This window comes from Malaclemys terrapin, chromosome 15 (assembly GCF_027887155.1).
Source record: "Malaclemys terrapin pileata isolate rMalTer1 chromosome 15, rMalTer1.hap1, whole genome shotgun sequence".
Classification (NCBI taxonomy): Eukaryota; Metazoa; Chordata; order Testudines; family Emydidae; genus Malaclemys; species Malaclemys terrapin.
Window position 1 is genome coordinate 31,757,866 of NC_071519.1, and position 16,239 is coordinate 31,774,104.

The 16,239-nt window shown below is 46.0% G+C and overlaps 2 protein-coding genes across 2 annotated transcripts; both read left to right on the forward strand.

The window, feature by feature from the left end:
* The first annotated feature begins 4,278 nt into the window (after window positions 1-4,278).
* LOC128823390 (nicotinamide N-methyltransferase-like) lies at window positions 4,279-10,631 on the forward strand. The gene is made up of 3 exons (XM_054005636.1): window positions 4,279-4,432; window positions 8,659-8,887; window positions 9,413-10,631. Exons 1-3 carry the CDS (start codon window positions 4,279-4,281, stop codon window positions 9,846-9,848), a joined length of 819 nt encoding a protein of 272 aa, XP_053861611.1. The 3' UTR covers window positions 9,849-10,631.
* Window positions 10,632-11,389: 758 nt separating this feature from the next.
* LOC128823178 (nicotinamide N-methyltransferase-like) lies at window positions 11,390-14,554 on the forward strand. The gene is made up of 3 exons (XM_054005306.1): window positions 11,390-11,741; window positions 13,184-13,391; window positions 13,921-14,554. The coding sequence occupies exons 1-3, from the start codon at window positions 11,573-11,575 to the stop codon at window positions 14,351-14,353; spliced, it is 810 nt and encodes a 269-aa protein (XP_053861281.1). The 5' UTR covers window positions 11,390-11,572; the 3' UTR covers window positions 14,354-14,554.
* The last annotated feature ends 1,685 nt before the right edge of the window (window positions 14,555-16,239 follow it).

Genomic DNA, 16,239 nt, shown 5'->3' on the forward strand with positions numbered 1-16,239 from the left:
TGTTCTTCTCTTTCTTGGATGCCTTAAAAATAGAACTAACCCAGAGATGTCCTTGTTAGGCATGAGGCTAACACAATGCAAACTTTTTAAAACCCTCAGATGCCCACAGTGAACATGTTGTTTGGTTGTGAGCAGACTGCCAGCTGTTCCAGGGACTGGGATCCCACAAACTCTGCCAGGACATCTCAGTCTCCACCCACAGCTAAACCTGGTACTCCTGTGCTCGTCACCCAGAGCTATGCTGCCCATACACCTCCCTCATACCAAGTGTGGCATTCATCACACAGTGCCTCAGCTTCACTAATTATATCCCCGTCACCGTTTTTCCTCAACATGGATTTTGAAGCCCATTGTGCATCAGGGAAATTCTTGACACATTTCCCTGGCTGTAATTCACTTCACAGGCATGTCTCAGGATGTGTCTTCTGCTTTCTGAACATTAGGAGGCATCAGTGTCTAGAGCTGATCTGAAAGCAGAGTCTATAGGCAGACAGACCTGGACAGTCTGTTTGTTTGATTTTTTTTTTTTAAGATTGTGCCTTTCTAGGTGTCTGTGCAATGCCTAGTCCACTTGGCTGCTACTGTAATACCAGTACAGATACTAACACTGCAAATGCTGGGTACCTATTAACCTAGCTAATCATGCATTCCCCTTAGGAGATGGTTGGGTTTTTTGCTTTGGCTTTTGCTCAGTGCCTTTCAGCCTGTATATTACTACAGCAAATCAGGCAAACCTAACCCGGTGATCCAGCAGGTGATGGAGCTGCAGGTCTTTTTGTCTTTGACTTTTCCAAGGAAAGCACATTCCCGGCCCCACAGCCAGCGCTGACACCTTCCCTGTGGCTCCCAACATTCTACTACTAACAGTCTCTCAGGGCAGAGCAGCCCGGGTGGTTCACAGATTATGAGGCAGTTCCTGAGTGAGCTTCTCAGATCCACCTTGGAAAAGAACGTGTGTGTGTGTGGGGGGGGGGCGGTGATTGGGCACCACTCCCACACCAGTCTGGGGGCACTGCTGTGCCTCAGTTCCCCTCCTTCTTTGCCCCCTGAGGCACTCACACACCCACCACAGGTGATTCAATATAATCCCCACCCCCTCCCGATCCCTGCTTTATTGAGCCAGAAACAAAAACACAACAACCAGTTCACTTGGCTCACCTAAGCATAATCTGTTTTGTTGTCATCTTTGCAATTTAAACATGAGTGTCACAATATTTGGTGTTTTCTTAAAGCCCCACCTGCTGAAGTCACCTGATGATGTGAGAATCTCAACTTTCTTTTTTTGGAGGGCTGTGGGGAGGGGGTCAAGTAACTTTCTAGCCCTCATGGTTTTGGGGGGAAACCCTGAAAAACACGACCTGACTGTACCCAACAGGCTCAGCAAGCAAAGATAAAGGACCCAGCATATAGTATTATTATTTTCAAGTCCCTTGATTTTAAAGCCTATCATGATTTTTGGGGCCTTGTGGTGTTTCCATGCTTGGGGTTGGTCATACTGCTTTCCCTTGTCATTAGGGTTTCCCAAGACAGTTCTGCTACCCTTCCCAGCAAGTCTCTCTTACGCCATTCACCTAGTTAGTGTGTAAACTTTCCCACCTGGTTCCCTTTCCCCAGCGCTCTCAGAAAGAGAGCGTGCGGGGCGGGCAGCCCCTTTTATAGCAGGCGTGCTTCCAGCCTGGACTCAGGTGATCCTAATCTCACGCTCTTAGGCAGTCCTGTGCTCCCCCTGCTCAGGTTTTCAGCAGCATCGGCTCACCCCACCCTTCAGCGGAAAACCAGGACAGTTAGAGATATGCCCAAGCTGCCTTCAAGGGCGAGCTCACCTTATGATGGGGCCACAGGGAGGAGATGGAACACAGAAGCCAATGTACACAGGGCAGCCCTAGAACAAATGGTGCCCCAGGTGAGGAGTGTCCTCAGCGCCCCCTTCTCCCCCCCACACACACATTAGTTAAACTTTTGAATACCTTACAGCACCCTGAGCTCGGCACCCTCCCAATCCCGGCACCTGGGTCACCTGCCCCTAAATCTGGCTCTGATTGTATGTACTCCTATCAGATTGTCACTGCACCCCTGACCCAGATTCCTGGCTTGTGAAGTGTCCTCAGAGCATCAGTCAAACCTGTTTATCCAAGAACGTAACACGAGGCCAAGTCGGAAGTTAATCTAAGTAACTGAAAATTACCCAAGAGAGTCAGGCAAGGGAACGTGGCTTAGTGGCACGTAGTCCTAGTCCACTTTCTCTGAGATAAGATGAGGGGTTAAGTATCAAGTGCAAGAGCAATAAAAGTGTTCAGATACAAGCGATGTCAGGGCAGTGCTTTGATAAACAACATATTTCAGTTGACCTCTTCCCTCCTGTGCAGCTGGGACGCTGACCTGGTCGAGGCTGAAATGGAAGCGGTGCCTCTTCGGACATGAGGCCAAAGTCCCTGAGGACTCAGTTGACTTTGGTGGAGTTACGCCACCAGCAGAGAATTTAGCCCAATGCTCCTTCTACAGAGAGGCTCCTTTCCAGTCATGGGGATTGCCGCAGGTCAGCGGTTCCCTTTGCCAGAATGGGTTGAGTGCCACAGATTTTGGGGCAGTTATTGCAGAGGAATTAGCCAGAAGAGTTTTAGGCCTGGATCCACAAAGGGACTTGGGCGTTGCAGCATGCGGCATCATGGCGCATAACTTTTAGATGCCTAGAAAGTCACAGGAACAACACGGCGATCCACCAATGCAATGAATAGGGAGAGACAGGCATCTTTGAATGGGAGCCACCAACTCCCGAATGTTAAGAACGGAGCTGCCCAAGCTAGTCCAGGGGAAATGCTGATGACAGGACAGAATGTATGTAACTGTGCAACCAGCTCACCACAATGTCCCCACCGCTCCCATGTACTGCTGGTTCCTGGTTTGATTGTGATACATTTGAGTATCTTGCAGCAGTGCCACCATCATGGGCTATGGTGGCATCAGAACCTACAAGCAGAGCCATGCTGGGATGAACGGTACCTGTCCAGTAGCTAGAGAGGGGCAGGAGATGATGCAGTTCCCTCTCTGCTGATAGCCAGGGCTCAGAGAGGAGCCAGAGTCCACATGGAATCCCACTTTTACTCACTGGCTTCCCCCAAGAGAAGTACAGAGAAAAATCAGCCCAGGGGAGAAAAGAGTTCAAGGTTCATGAATGGTTGGGGAGACACTGGAGTTCGGGGCGGTGATGCTGTATGGAATATGGGTTTATAATAATTTATAATATTAACAGCAATATTACAAATTGGAATGAATCATGCTAGATATGCTGTGTAAGGTGTTGGTGAAAATGATTTGATTTGCCAAGTCTAATAATCTTGTTTATGTTTGTATTGCCTTTGTATTGTGAGTTAGAGATATGTAGGGTATATATGTATTTCCAAACTTGTGCTGTGTTTCAGGGTGACACCACCCAGGCAGTTTGACATCAGCACTGCCTAGCCTGTTTGATGGTCCATCAAGGATCATCGGCTGTACAATTGACTCATTGAGAGAAGGCAAGGGATACATCTTATGAGTCAGCAAGGCATGTAGTAACCGGAGTAACTTTTCTACAAACAAAGCTCTAAACAAAGTACTGAAAGACCCATCCAAGCTGTGGATGTGTTCCACAGGGACTTCCAAGCCAGCAAACTCACCAATACACCTAAGAACATGATATATGGACTTGGAAGTTTCTATATGTGTTTGAGTGCTTTATCATTTAACAACTCTTTATAATAAACCTTTAGTTTTAGACACTAAAGGATTGGCTGGCAGCATGGTATATTGGGTAGGATCTAAACGAATGTTGACCTAGTAACGTGGCTGACCCTATGGGGTCAGAAGAACATTTGGTATATGTGAGCAGAGTTTTTAAATGACTTCTCCCTGTACTGGGCCTAGGTGCTGATTGGGAGCCAGAAAACTGGAATGGAATTAGTGGACTGGGGGGGGGGGGGGTTTAACTTCTTGATAACCAGCGTGGGAGATCAGAAGTACGAACTGTGACTGGTTGGTGAGTTTAACTTCAGTGTTAACCACTAGTTTGGGGAGTATCTGCTCTCCCTTCTGCAGCCTGGCCTGACCTTGGCATTTTCAGTGAGGGCAGCCCCGGGCACCCCGGGTCACAGGGGTGTGTGAGGGAGTTATGAAGAAAGCCTGTAATCTGATATTTGGGCAAAAGAAGGTGGAGCCATGGGCTGGAAGAGCTGAGGAACCCAATATTAACCCAGATCGGGAACAGCCAGGCAGTTGAACATCTGCAAACTCAGAGACAAAATGGACCAGAGCCGCACTAAGAAAGAAGCTTTGGAGAAACTTTTTGATCCAAAAGAGTTTTTGAAAACATATTATTCCTTTGACTCCACAAGCAGTGAAAAAAATGATATTTTGATGTTTCTTTTGAGAAACTTCTTTAAGACCTTCATTTTGGGTGAGTCGGGTGTGTTTTGTGCCATTCTGTTTGCACAAAGGTTATTTTATAGTGGGATGTGTGTTGCTGGAAACATGTGTGTGTAGATCTGGATTTCTTTTAGCAGAGGAGATTTTCCCTAATTATCTTCTACCCCTGCTTTATGGCGTGATGGGCCACAGCTGGTCATCCTCATTACAAAAGCCTGCCACAATAGGTGCATTGAGAGTAGTATTGTCCTCTAATGTGTGCAATGACAACACTGGGCTGTGCTAATGACCTAAATGGGTCTCCCAAAGTCAACAGGACAGTCTGAGATGATGCATTAAATGGGGGCCACTACAGGCTGAAGAATCAACAGTGGAGAAGGTGCACCTGGATCGTGGCAGCATGGAAGAGGGGTGTGTGTGTGTGGGGGGGAGAGCATGCATCAGTGCTTGTGCACAGGGTCCTGTAGGGTGCAGTGGTTGGCGACATCACCGGTGACAGCGGTTATGGCACAGATCAGGACAGAGCAAATCTTCCTTTACTAGTTTGTGCCTTAAGTACAGTCTCCCTACAAGATTGACCAGCTCCTCATCCCATGCAGTAGAGCTCTGTGCCATTCCCCAGCAAGCCCTGATCCCAGCATTGCGATGATGAATGGCTGGTGGTAGATCAGAAGCCGCTCGTGCCACTGAGCCAGGAGTCGCCAGTCCAGGAGCTCCCCAGCGGTCCCCGAAAGATGTACTTTCTCTCAAGCTGTTTGTGTGTCTAGGCTTGTGGGCCTGTAGAATGTACTTTTAAAGCTACCGGGGTTGTGTGAGTATTGCTATCTCCAAGCCAAGTGAGCTTAAATAACAGATGTTAAAAACAACACATCTTGGGTTTTGTTTCGGTGCCTTCTGGATTTTGAGCTTTTCGGGTTGTTATTTTTTTAAGCTTTCTCCACAACTCTTCACGCTAGAAACTAGCTTTAATTGAATTTATTTATTCAAAGGGAAGATGAGATGAGATCTCCCGGTGCCAGCTTTAAGAAAGATATGGACAAATCGGAGAGGGCCCAGGGGAGAGCAACAAAAAAAGAGAGAAGGCTTGAAAATCTGTCTTCCAAGCAGGATTGGCAGAATTCAATATTAATTTTTTATACTTTCAATGGATAAGATGAATGTTTATTTTTAAGCTTCGTTATTTTTATTGATTTAAATTTTCACACTTGTGGGAAATTATATGACACTCGTGTGGGGAGGGAGTCAGACAACAATTATTTAATGACAGTAGACACTGAGATTTAAAACGTTACAGTTTTATAACCTTTAAAACACCAATTGTCAATATCACATGCCAAATATTTTACAGCTAAATATCCTTAAATCCAAGTCAAATAAGTTCTGGAGCAGGATATCTCTTACTTTGTCTAGCTGTGTATTTCAGTTATTATCAATGGAAATGCTTTTTAATCAGTTTGTGTGTGTGTGTGGTGAAATCAACGTTTATTGACGTTTACTGATACAAATCTACCATATTTTCCGGCGTATAAGACGACCTTGTAACCCAGGAAAATCTTCTCAAAAGTCGGGGGTCGTCTTATAGGGCGGGTGCTGAAACTTCCGAGCCGGACTGGAGAATCTGCGGTCACCGCATATGGTGGGGGGGGGCTCAAAAACGGCTGCGGCCGCATGGAAAGTAGCAAGGGCGGAGCAAGCTGCAGGCGTCCGGGACGTCCGGGGTATGGCAAAAAGAGAGAGAGCGGTGCTGTGCCCAGAAAAACACGCCTCTTTCACCCGTCTGGCCTGCCCTTGTATCCTATTACCGTACCTCCTTCTCTGACTCTCAGATCTCACTCCTGAGGACTGCAGTGAAGCGGTGCAGGCGCGCATGTGCGAGATCTGAGAGGCAGAGAAGGAGGTAATAGGATACAAGGGCGGGCCAGACGGGTGAAAGAGGCGTGTTTGCGCTACCGCTCTGATAGTCTTGAAGACAGGGAGGGCTGGGCAGGCAGGGAGAGCTGACCAATCCAAGCAGGCTTTGTATACAACAACCAGCCAATCGTCGGTAAGGTACATCGCTTGCCGTGATTGGCTGGTTGTTGTATACTGGGTACCACATACAGTACAGCACCAGTATCTGTACCTGTTCATACAGTATAGCACCAGTACATACAGTACAGTATACAAATGTCCAACAGTCAAAACCCCATCATGGCTCCACCAGCAAGAAGAAAGAAATATGAAGCCAGTTTCAAACTTAAAGTTGTAAACTTTGCCATGGAACATAATAACTGTGCTGCTGCAAGACAATATGGAGTAACAGAAAAGATGGTTCGGGACTGGAAAGCAAATGAAAAAGCATTAAAGAGTATGCCAAGGGGTAAGTGTGCATTAAGAAGAGGCACCCCACATTGGCCAGAACTCGAAAAACATGTAGCAGACATGGTGAATGAGCATCACCAAAACGGTTATGTAGTGACACGAAATAAAATACGTTTGCACTTCAGTGGGCCAAATCTAACCCAGATCACAGCAACAGATTTAAGGCCACTGTATCCTGGTGTACTAGATTCATGGAAAGGCATAATATGGTACTGAGGCAAAAGACGAAAATTGCCCAAAAATTACCTGCAGATCTTGATAGCAAAGTAAATAGTTTCCATCGATACGTAATACAACAGCGCACTAAACATGGCTATGCGTTAAGTAGTATTGGAAATATGGATGAAACTCCAATGAATTTTGATATGGTTGGAAATAAAACTGTCCATCAAAAAGGTGAAAAAACAATTTTAATTAAAACAACAGGACATGAGAAGACCAGTTTTACAGTGGTACTAGGATGCACAGCTGATGGCGCCAAACTGAGACCAATGATTATTTTTAAAAGAAAAACAATGCCAAAACTCAAGTTCCCTGTTGGTTGTTTTGTACATGTGAATGAAAAAGGCTGGATGGATGAAGAAGGGGTAAAGCTATGGCTTGATAATGTATGGAGCAGGCGACCAGGTGGACTTATTCAAAAATGTAATCTACTGGTGTGGGATATGTTCAGGGCTCATTTAACGCCCAGCACCAAGCAAAGGCTTGCAAGACTAAACACAGATGCGGCAGTTATTCCTGCAGGATTGACATTGTTGGTACAGCCACTGGATGTGTGCCTAAACAAGCCATTTAAAGATCGCATTCGAGAACAGTGGAATGAATGGATGGTTAGCGGCGAAAAGTCATTCACAAAAGGAGGAAACATGCGTGCTCCACAGTTGGATGTTTTGTGCAAGTTTGTCATAAAAGCCTGGAATGATATTGATGCAGAAACAGAAATCAAGTCTTTCAAGAAGTGTGGCATATCAAATTCATTAGATGGTATGGAGGACGACTACTTGTGGCAAGATGAAGAGGAAGCCGAAGCTGAGACCACACCATCTGATACGGAATTCGATCCATACGATGACTGCCTTACAAATGTATCACAAGATGTCATTGATGTACTTATGATATCAGATGACGAACAGGAGAATTTTGAAGGCTTTTAAAGGGAAACTGTCACGCCAGCAAAACCTGTAAAAATAACGTAGCTTGCAGTTATGATGGGCGTTGCTAACTCGCCAGGGACTTGCCTGGCACTTGCTCTCTCTCTATTGTTTGTTATCTTCCTCCTATCATCATCAGTTCCAGTTTGGTTGACAGCTTAGAAAACAAAAAGCATGGCAGCTCCCATGGGTTTATTGTCTTATCCTTCCTTTCGGCTTTAGAGTGAATTAGGAAAAGTTTAATCCACTTGCACTGTTTTATGTTTACATGTTAGATGACAAACAGCCTTATGTTTATAAGTGACAGTTTTCCTGCTAAGTACCTGCATGTCATAAGCATTTGAATTAAAATTACCATATTGAAATCAAATCTGATGTTTTTTTAATTTTTATTTGGTGGGCGTTGGAAGAGGGGTAGTCTTATACGGCGAGTATATCCCAAACTCTATATTTTAACTGGAAAAGTTGGGGGTCGTCTTATACGCCCAGTCGTCTTATACGCCGGAAAATACGGTAATCCTTTTCAACCTCCTTATAAGGCAACCTCATCATACCATCCCCTCCAGAAACTTATCAAGCTCAGTCTTGAAGCCAGTCAGGGGTCCTTCGCTGCATTTTACCTCTGCTGGAACTGACCTTCTTAAAACCCTTTATAAACCCAGAGGGGAAATTGTCCAGCTTGTACCCTCGGCCCCCCAAAGCTCCTCCTCTCCCATTCTCTGCTGCTGTATGTGCTGATACACAGGTATTTTGCATTCCAAACCAGATGGCGTTAAAGGCAACACCTTGATTCGAATTGGCGGTGTGCCCAGCATTCTCGAACTCCTTTCTGCCTGTGAGTCCTCCAAGGAGATCATCATCACACAGAATAGGGCTCGGAACTGCCAGGAACTGCAGAAATGGCTAAAGAAAGAGCCGGGAGCGTTTAACTGGACTCCGGTGGTGAAATACGCGTGTGAGCTGGAAGGGGACAGGTACGGGGAGGAGACCTAGCTCTTTTACAATTCACCTAAAGAAAATATGTAAAAATCCCTTTTAATTTGTGGGATCTTCCTTCTCTGGGGTGCTTTTTTCCTAATAATTGTTATGTATTATGGTGGTGTTCAATACGTATAAAAAGAAAGAAGTGGACTGGATTGAAGTAAAGGAAAAATTTAAGAGAAGTCTGGAACCAGGACTCCCCTCCAGCTACCCCTAGCAAGGGATTCCTCTGAATTCAGCAGACTCAGAGCTTGAACTTGCAATGCTTACAAGAGGAAGGTTTACTCCTACAAGGGTAATTCCCCCCCTCCCACTCCGGCAGAGTGGTGAACACTTCAGGATTAGACACCACTTCACACTCCCATTTTAGCCAACCCAACAGAGATTTCATGTGACCATGTAACTCATCCAGTGAGCTGATTGCAGATATATTGACTGTGTGCACTGGTCCTGGATATGAAGGGCTCTTTGGCACAACAGTAGCACATTTCTCTTCAGTGTTATATTTATCTTTCCAGGAAAAAGTGGGCTGAGAAGGAAGAGAAATTACGAAGAACAGTCAAGCAGGTTCTGGAATGTGATGTCACCAAATTCAACCCTGTGACCTTTGCCTCTCTGCCCCCTGCTGACTGCCTGCTCATCTGCCATTGTTTAGAAGGAATTTGCAAAGACCTGAGTACCTACCGTGCTGCACTGAAGAACGTCAGCTCCCTGTTAAAGCCAGGGGGTCACTTGCTGATGGTGACCCCAATGAAGTGTAGTCATTTTGTAGTTGGCCAACACAAGTTTCCCTGCCTCTTTCTGGAGAAGGAGGTTCTGGAGGAAGCAGTGAAGGAGGCTGGTTATGATATTTTGCAGTTTGAGGTGACTCCCATATGCCATCCAGCTAGTTTGGTAGAGCATGAGGGGATCTGTTACCTAGTTGCTTCCAAAGGGAAGGGCAAAGAAGTTTAAAGAGAAAATACATCAGCTCAATGCAAGTAGAGAGGCAGAATAGATTAGCTGTAGATGCTGGTAGACCTGAAGCTCAACGTTCAATGTGGAGCTTTGATGATCTCCAAGAACTTTGGAGAACCAGTTTGTTCAGGATCCACTAGCTTGAACCCCTTGTTGTGCCACTAAAGCTGCCCTCATCCCCGTCCTTTCCCACTCAGAGCTGCCATAACGTCTCCCTGGCCTCCAACCCCACTGTGCTTCATCCAGTGTAGCTGCACCCCACTGGGCTTCATCTTCCCCCTGCTCTTGCCATGTTTTGCCTAGGCCATGCTGCAGCTGTGCAGCTAATAAAACCCATCTACAGGCCCAACCACCCCAGATTTTAGGAACAGAGGTTCTGCCCCTGAGCTGCCTCTGGATTCAAATTCTGCAAATAGCTCCATTTGATAATGGGCTGAGCTACTCCTTTCTTACCTCAAATTTTGCAACTGGCTCCCATGTCACGTGTTTAGCTTTGTGCCTTTCTATGCATCTGCATTAGACTGTAAACTCCTTGGGGCAGCCATCCTGCCGCCTTGGGAGTCTTGTCTCCCGGCATTGCGAGCATGGCTCACATTGTACACATCATCCTCAATACTGCCTATAACCTCGCTGTGATTTTAATATTGATCCGTTTGAACTGATTGGCTGGGGCCTGACAGCTGCACTGGGCCATGGTGTTGGTTGATTGATTTGTTTTGGTGAATAATTGTAATCTCCACCCAGTCAGTGCTTACCTAATAAAGATCTGTTTCCCATATGCAATAATCTGTGGTTCCTGGTCTTACTATTACCTTTGCAGAAGGAGATTTACAGGTTAATATATTTGGATTTAAACTATATCACTATGTCTACACAGGGATAAAAATCCTGAGGCTGGCCCAGGTCAGCTGACCAGGGCTCGTGGGGATTGGATTCCGGGGCTGAAAAATTGCTGCATAGACATTTGGGCTTGGACTGGAGCCCGAGCTCTGGAACCAGAGCAGCCCCGGCCATGCCGCAGGTCTTCTATCCCTGTGTAGACAGACCCCGAGTCAGTCCTCTCTTCTCTTAAGGGGACACGAGTGAAAGGATCTAAATTCTCTCCTGAAAACCCTCTGAAGCAGAGTCTCAATGCTGAATGTAAAAGGAAAGTTGAGTGAAATACCACTACACTTTTTCGCTCCCCAAAAGGGGAAAATCACAGCCAATGTACATCTCCCACCGCTGCAGAATACAGCTAAAACAGGTGAAAAGACGTCGCAGATACCATTACTGCGCATTTGGCAGATGCATTCTTGGGGATCCATCACGCATCCCCAAAAATGATAGCAGCGGCTCAGCGAGAGCCTGTAGTCTGTGACAGGAACTTGGCCTAATCTCAGAGCCCTCTCACTATGCAAGTATCTGCTTCTGAGCTCTAGAAGGGCAGAGGCTGGCCTAATGCTATGAACTATTTATAGAACTTTATATCAGCTTCCAGCCTGGGATTCCGTTAGGGACCTGTAATCTGCCCTGGAGTTGTGAAAAGCAAATGAGAGTAAGAAAAAAAGTTTTTAAGCAACACCAAGTTGTACATCTAATGTTAAAGACCGTAGGGGCTGAGTTCCACAGCTGCACTCATCTAGCAGACACATGAAAGTGTTAAAAGGCAGAGTTCAGAGAATGCGTCAGTAGGGGCAGCTCAATGTGGGCAGGGGACCCTGGGAAAACCAGCACAGTTTATGTGCAGACTCGGAGCGAGCACCATGGCTGAGTTCACCGGAGGAGATGATTACCAGGCAGAGTTTGATCCAAAGGCCTATCTCGGATATTTTAAATTTGGAGAAGACACCTTGGGAGAGGAATATCTTAACTTTGCCCTGAAACATTATTGTAAAACCTTCACTTCAGGTATGGCCTGTTGGTGGGATCTGGGACTCATCCCTGGCTTGTCTATCCTTCTCTGCCGTGGCACTGGAACATTTTTAATAGTGGGGGAGCTGAAAGCAGCCCCCTTCCCCAGTCCATGCCCCACCCAAGAGCTGGGGCTGGGAGGAGAGCCGTGTCTCCAGGAGGGGTGGACCCGAACAGGGTAAGGGGAACGAGGCTGGGGCTGGCAGCTGGGAACCCAGGAGCGCGCGGATCCGGCGGCTGGGACACCATGTGCAGGGCCGGGAGCAGAGCCCAGCGTAAAATCTGAGGCTGCTGCAACACCTCCCGCAACCCTGATTCCTGCGTCTATGCTTGTCTGTGACATTAGAAACCAGGTTATTGTCATGGCACCTTTTGGCCTGGGTTGTGGTGAAGTATCCTGTAATATGCATTAGTTATTTGGTTTCCATGGTCACGCCTATCTGATGTGCCAGAAACATGCTAGGGCAGTTCATCAACACTCACCTTGCGGCACAGGGGGGCTGAGGACCCTTTAGCTAGTGTGTCTAGATAAAAAGCCCATTAAATAGGCTAAATATTATTGTTCAGCCTTTGGAAGTACCACAGGTCCTCAGAAAGCTTTTCCCATCCTCCCCTTTCTGCAAGCATCCATGCACTACGGCCTTGGACTGAGACTCAGGACACCTGGGTTCTGTTATCAAGCCTGACACTGACCTTCCCATTGACCCCGGGCAAGTCACATCACTGCTCTGTGCCTCATTTGTAAAACAGGGATAATGACATTAGTGTTCCGGTCCAAAGTGCTTGGAGCTGTACAAATGTAAAGCACTAGAAAGAAAAGTTAGTTATTATTCATTATTATCTAGCAAATTTCCCCTTAGCCTTCTCCTGGGAGCGGAAATGAGGTCTTTTATGAAGAGCTCCAACTCTGTTCAAAAATCACCCCTGCAGTTAAATTTTTAAATATACTTGCATCCCTTACTACGAAGTAGATGTGATGCAAATTTATATTCTGTTTACAAAGCTGTTGGATTGCAAGGGCCAGAGATATTGCATCATACTGTATTTTTCTAGTATTAACTATTACTGTAACCATATAGATACATACGTAATCCTGGGGATTGTCCTTAAGTTCAGTAACTTGTAAGGGGGAATTGCTTGGCTCATGGGGACTGGTAATAAACTTAGAGGATCTTACATTACAGAAAAATTAAAACTGAATAGAAATGTAAGTGCAATAAAAAGGGTATCTGATGCTAATTTGCATGTCGAGAAGCATTGAGGACTTGCAGCCAACGCTTTGTAACACTGAAGTCACCAGGCGTTTGGCCATTGTCTTCAATGGAAGCAAGATTAACGCTAGACATATTAAACTAAATCAACTAAGTTTAATTGAGACGAAGTTGCATTTTGTCTGGTTAAGATGCAGTGAGCTCCAGGAATTCTTTATTCTGAAACAGGTATGGTGAAAGGCGACACCCTGATTGATATTGGCAGTGGCCCCACCATCCACCAGCTCCTCTCCGCCTGCGAATCCTTTAAGGAGATCATTGCTTCAGACTATACAGATTGGAACCTCCGGGAACTGGAGAAATGGCTGAAGAATGAGCCAGAAGCATTTGACTGGACTCCAGTGGTGAAATACGTGTGTGAGCTAGAGGGAAACAGGTACAGGGACTGGAAAAAGCAGATTGTCTAAAGTCCTTGTGTATTGCTTAGTTTGTCTGTGCAGCATCATCTACTTATACTGATCTGCTGGAAGCTGCAACATAATCAGTGGTGAATACAGGCAGAAATTTTGGGGAGAAAATAAAGAGCAGGGGGAACGTGGTTTTCAGCTATGGTAGGAGTCTGAATAGGGTTCCCAGGAGGTCTCAGCATCAAAGATCTTGGAGAGAGCTATCAACTGATAATGGCATTTTTCCCATCTGAAATGCAGAGGCAAGGGTCAATTCATCTGGTTTCAGATTTTTTGAAAATCCAAAATTCAGACAGAGGGTCCACTGAAAAAGTAGCCAGAGCTCATGTCCCGTGGAAAGGGAACTAAAGATAAAGTTAACGCAAGGTCCTACAAACACACATCACTCTAGCGAATTATGTTTTCCTTCTAATACTCACACCTAGATCATAGGAAGAAACAAATTGCAGATAACCCTTTGGAGTCCATCTTGTATTGTACATGTGTTTGTCTCTGCAGGGGAAAGGAGGCTGAGAAAGAGGCAAAATTAAGGAAAACCATCAAACAGGTTCTAAAATGTGATGTCCACAAAAGCAACCCCATGGATCCAATTGTCCTGCCTCCAGCTGACGGCCTGGTCTCATCACTGTGCTTGGAAGCTGCTTGCAAAGATCTGACCACTTATCGCATTGCTCTGAAGAACATCAGCTCCCTGTTAAAGCCAGGAGGACACTTGGTGCTGAGTGGAGTTTTGGGTTGCAGTTTCTACATGGTTGGCCCCAAAAGGTTCTCGTGTTTGGTGCTGAGAGAGGAATTTCTGAGAGAAGCCCTCAGTGAAACTGGCTTCATCATTCAGGAGTTTGAGGTTCTCGTCAGGGATGATAATATCGATGACAGCTCTGATTTCTCTGGGAAGTTCTTCATTCTTGCTCGCAAAGAGGAAGCAATATAAATCCTTTGCTGAGTACGGGTAAAGGACCCCTTCCCCCACCCCCAAAGTAAGGGAGATAATATTACTAATAAACATACCAATGAAATGAATGCAGTATTTTCTCCAGTAATGTTAAATACATTAACGCTTTGTTGTGAAATACACAATGCCCATGAGAAATTGTTACTGGCTAAGTACCAATAAATCAGAGCTAGAAATCTTGTTAAGTATTTTATTTTTTGTTCTTCTCTTTCTTGGATGCCTTAAAAATAGAACTGACCCATAGGTGTCCTTGTTAGGCATGAGGCTAACACAATGCAAACTTTTTAAAACCCTCAGATGCCCACAGTGAACATATTGTTTGGTTGTGAGCAGACTGCCAGCTGTTCCAGGGACTGGGGTCCCACAAACTCTGCCAGGACATCTCACTCTCGACCCACAGCTACGCTTGCTTCTCCAGTGCTCGTCACCCAGAGCTATGCTGCCCATACACCTCCCTCATACCAAGTGTGGCATTCATCACACAGTGCCTCAGCTTCACTAATTATATCCCTGTCACCATTTTTCCTCAACATGGATTTTGAAGCCCATTGTGCATCAAGGAAAATCTTGACCTTTCTCCCCCATCCCCTGTAATTCACTTCACAGGCATGTCTCAGGATGTGCCTTCTGCTTTCTGAACATTAGGAGGCATCAGTGTCTAGGGCTGATCTGAAAGCAGAGTCTATAGGCAGACAGACCTGGACAGTCTGTTTGATTTTTTTTTGTTTTAAGACTGAGCTCCTCAGAGCAAGGATTGTGCCTTTCTAGGTGTCTGTGCAATGCCTAGTCCACTTGGCTGCTACTGTCATACCAGTACAGATACTAACACTGCAAATGCTGGGTACCTATTAACCTAGCGAACCATGCATTCCCCTTAGGAGATGGTTGGGTTTTTTTGCTTTGGCTTTTGCTCAGTGCCTTTCAGCCTGTATATTACTACAGCAGATCAGGCAAACCTAACCCGGTGAGCCAGCAGGTGATGGAGCTGCAGGTCTTTTTGTCTTTGACTTTTCCAAGGAAAGCACATTCCCGGCCCCACAGCCAGCGCTGACACCTTCCCTCTGGCTCCCAACATTCTACTACTAACAGTCTCTCAGGGCAGAGCAGCCCGGGTGGTTCACAGATTATGAGGCAGTTCCTGAGTGAGCTTCTCAGATCCACCTTGGAAAAGAGCGTGTGTGTGTGTGTGTGGGGAGTGGCAGGGGTGATTGGGCACCACTCCCACACCAGTCTGGGGACACTGCTGTGCCTCAGTTCCCCTCTTTCTTTGCCCCCTGAGGCACTCACACACCCACCACAGGTGATTCAATATAATCCCCACCCCCTCCTGATCCCTGCTTTATTGAGCCAGAAACAAAAACACAACAACCAGTTCACTTGGCTCACCTAAGCATAATCTGTTTTGTTGTCATCTTTGCAATTTAAACATGAGTGTCACAATATTTGGTGTTTTCTTAAAGCCCCACCTGCTGAAGTCACCTGATGATGTGAGAATCTCAGCTTTCTTTTTTTGGAGGGGTGTGTGTTGCGCAATTGACTTTCTAGCCCTCATGGTTTTGGGGGGGAAACCCTGAAAAACACGACCTGACTGTACCCAACAGGCTCAGTAAGGGAAAAAAAAGGACCCAGCATATATTATTATTATTTTCAAGTCCCTTGATTTTTTAGCCGATCATGATTTTTTGGGGCCTTGTGGTGCGTCCATGCTTGGGGTTGACCATACTGCTTTCCCTTGTCATTAGGGTTTCCCAAGAGAGTCCTGCTACCCTTCTTCGCAAGTCTCTCTTACGCCATTCACCTAGTTAGTGTGTAAACTTTCCCACCTGATTCTCTTTCCCCAGCGCTCTCAGAAACAGAGAGTGAGG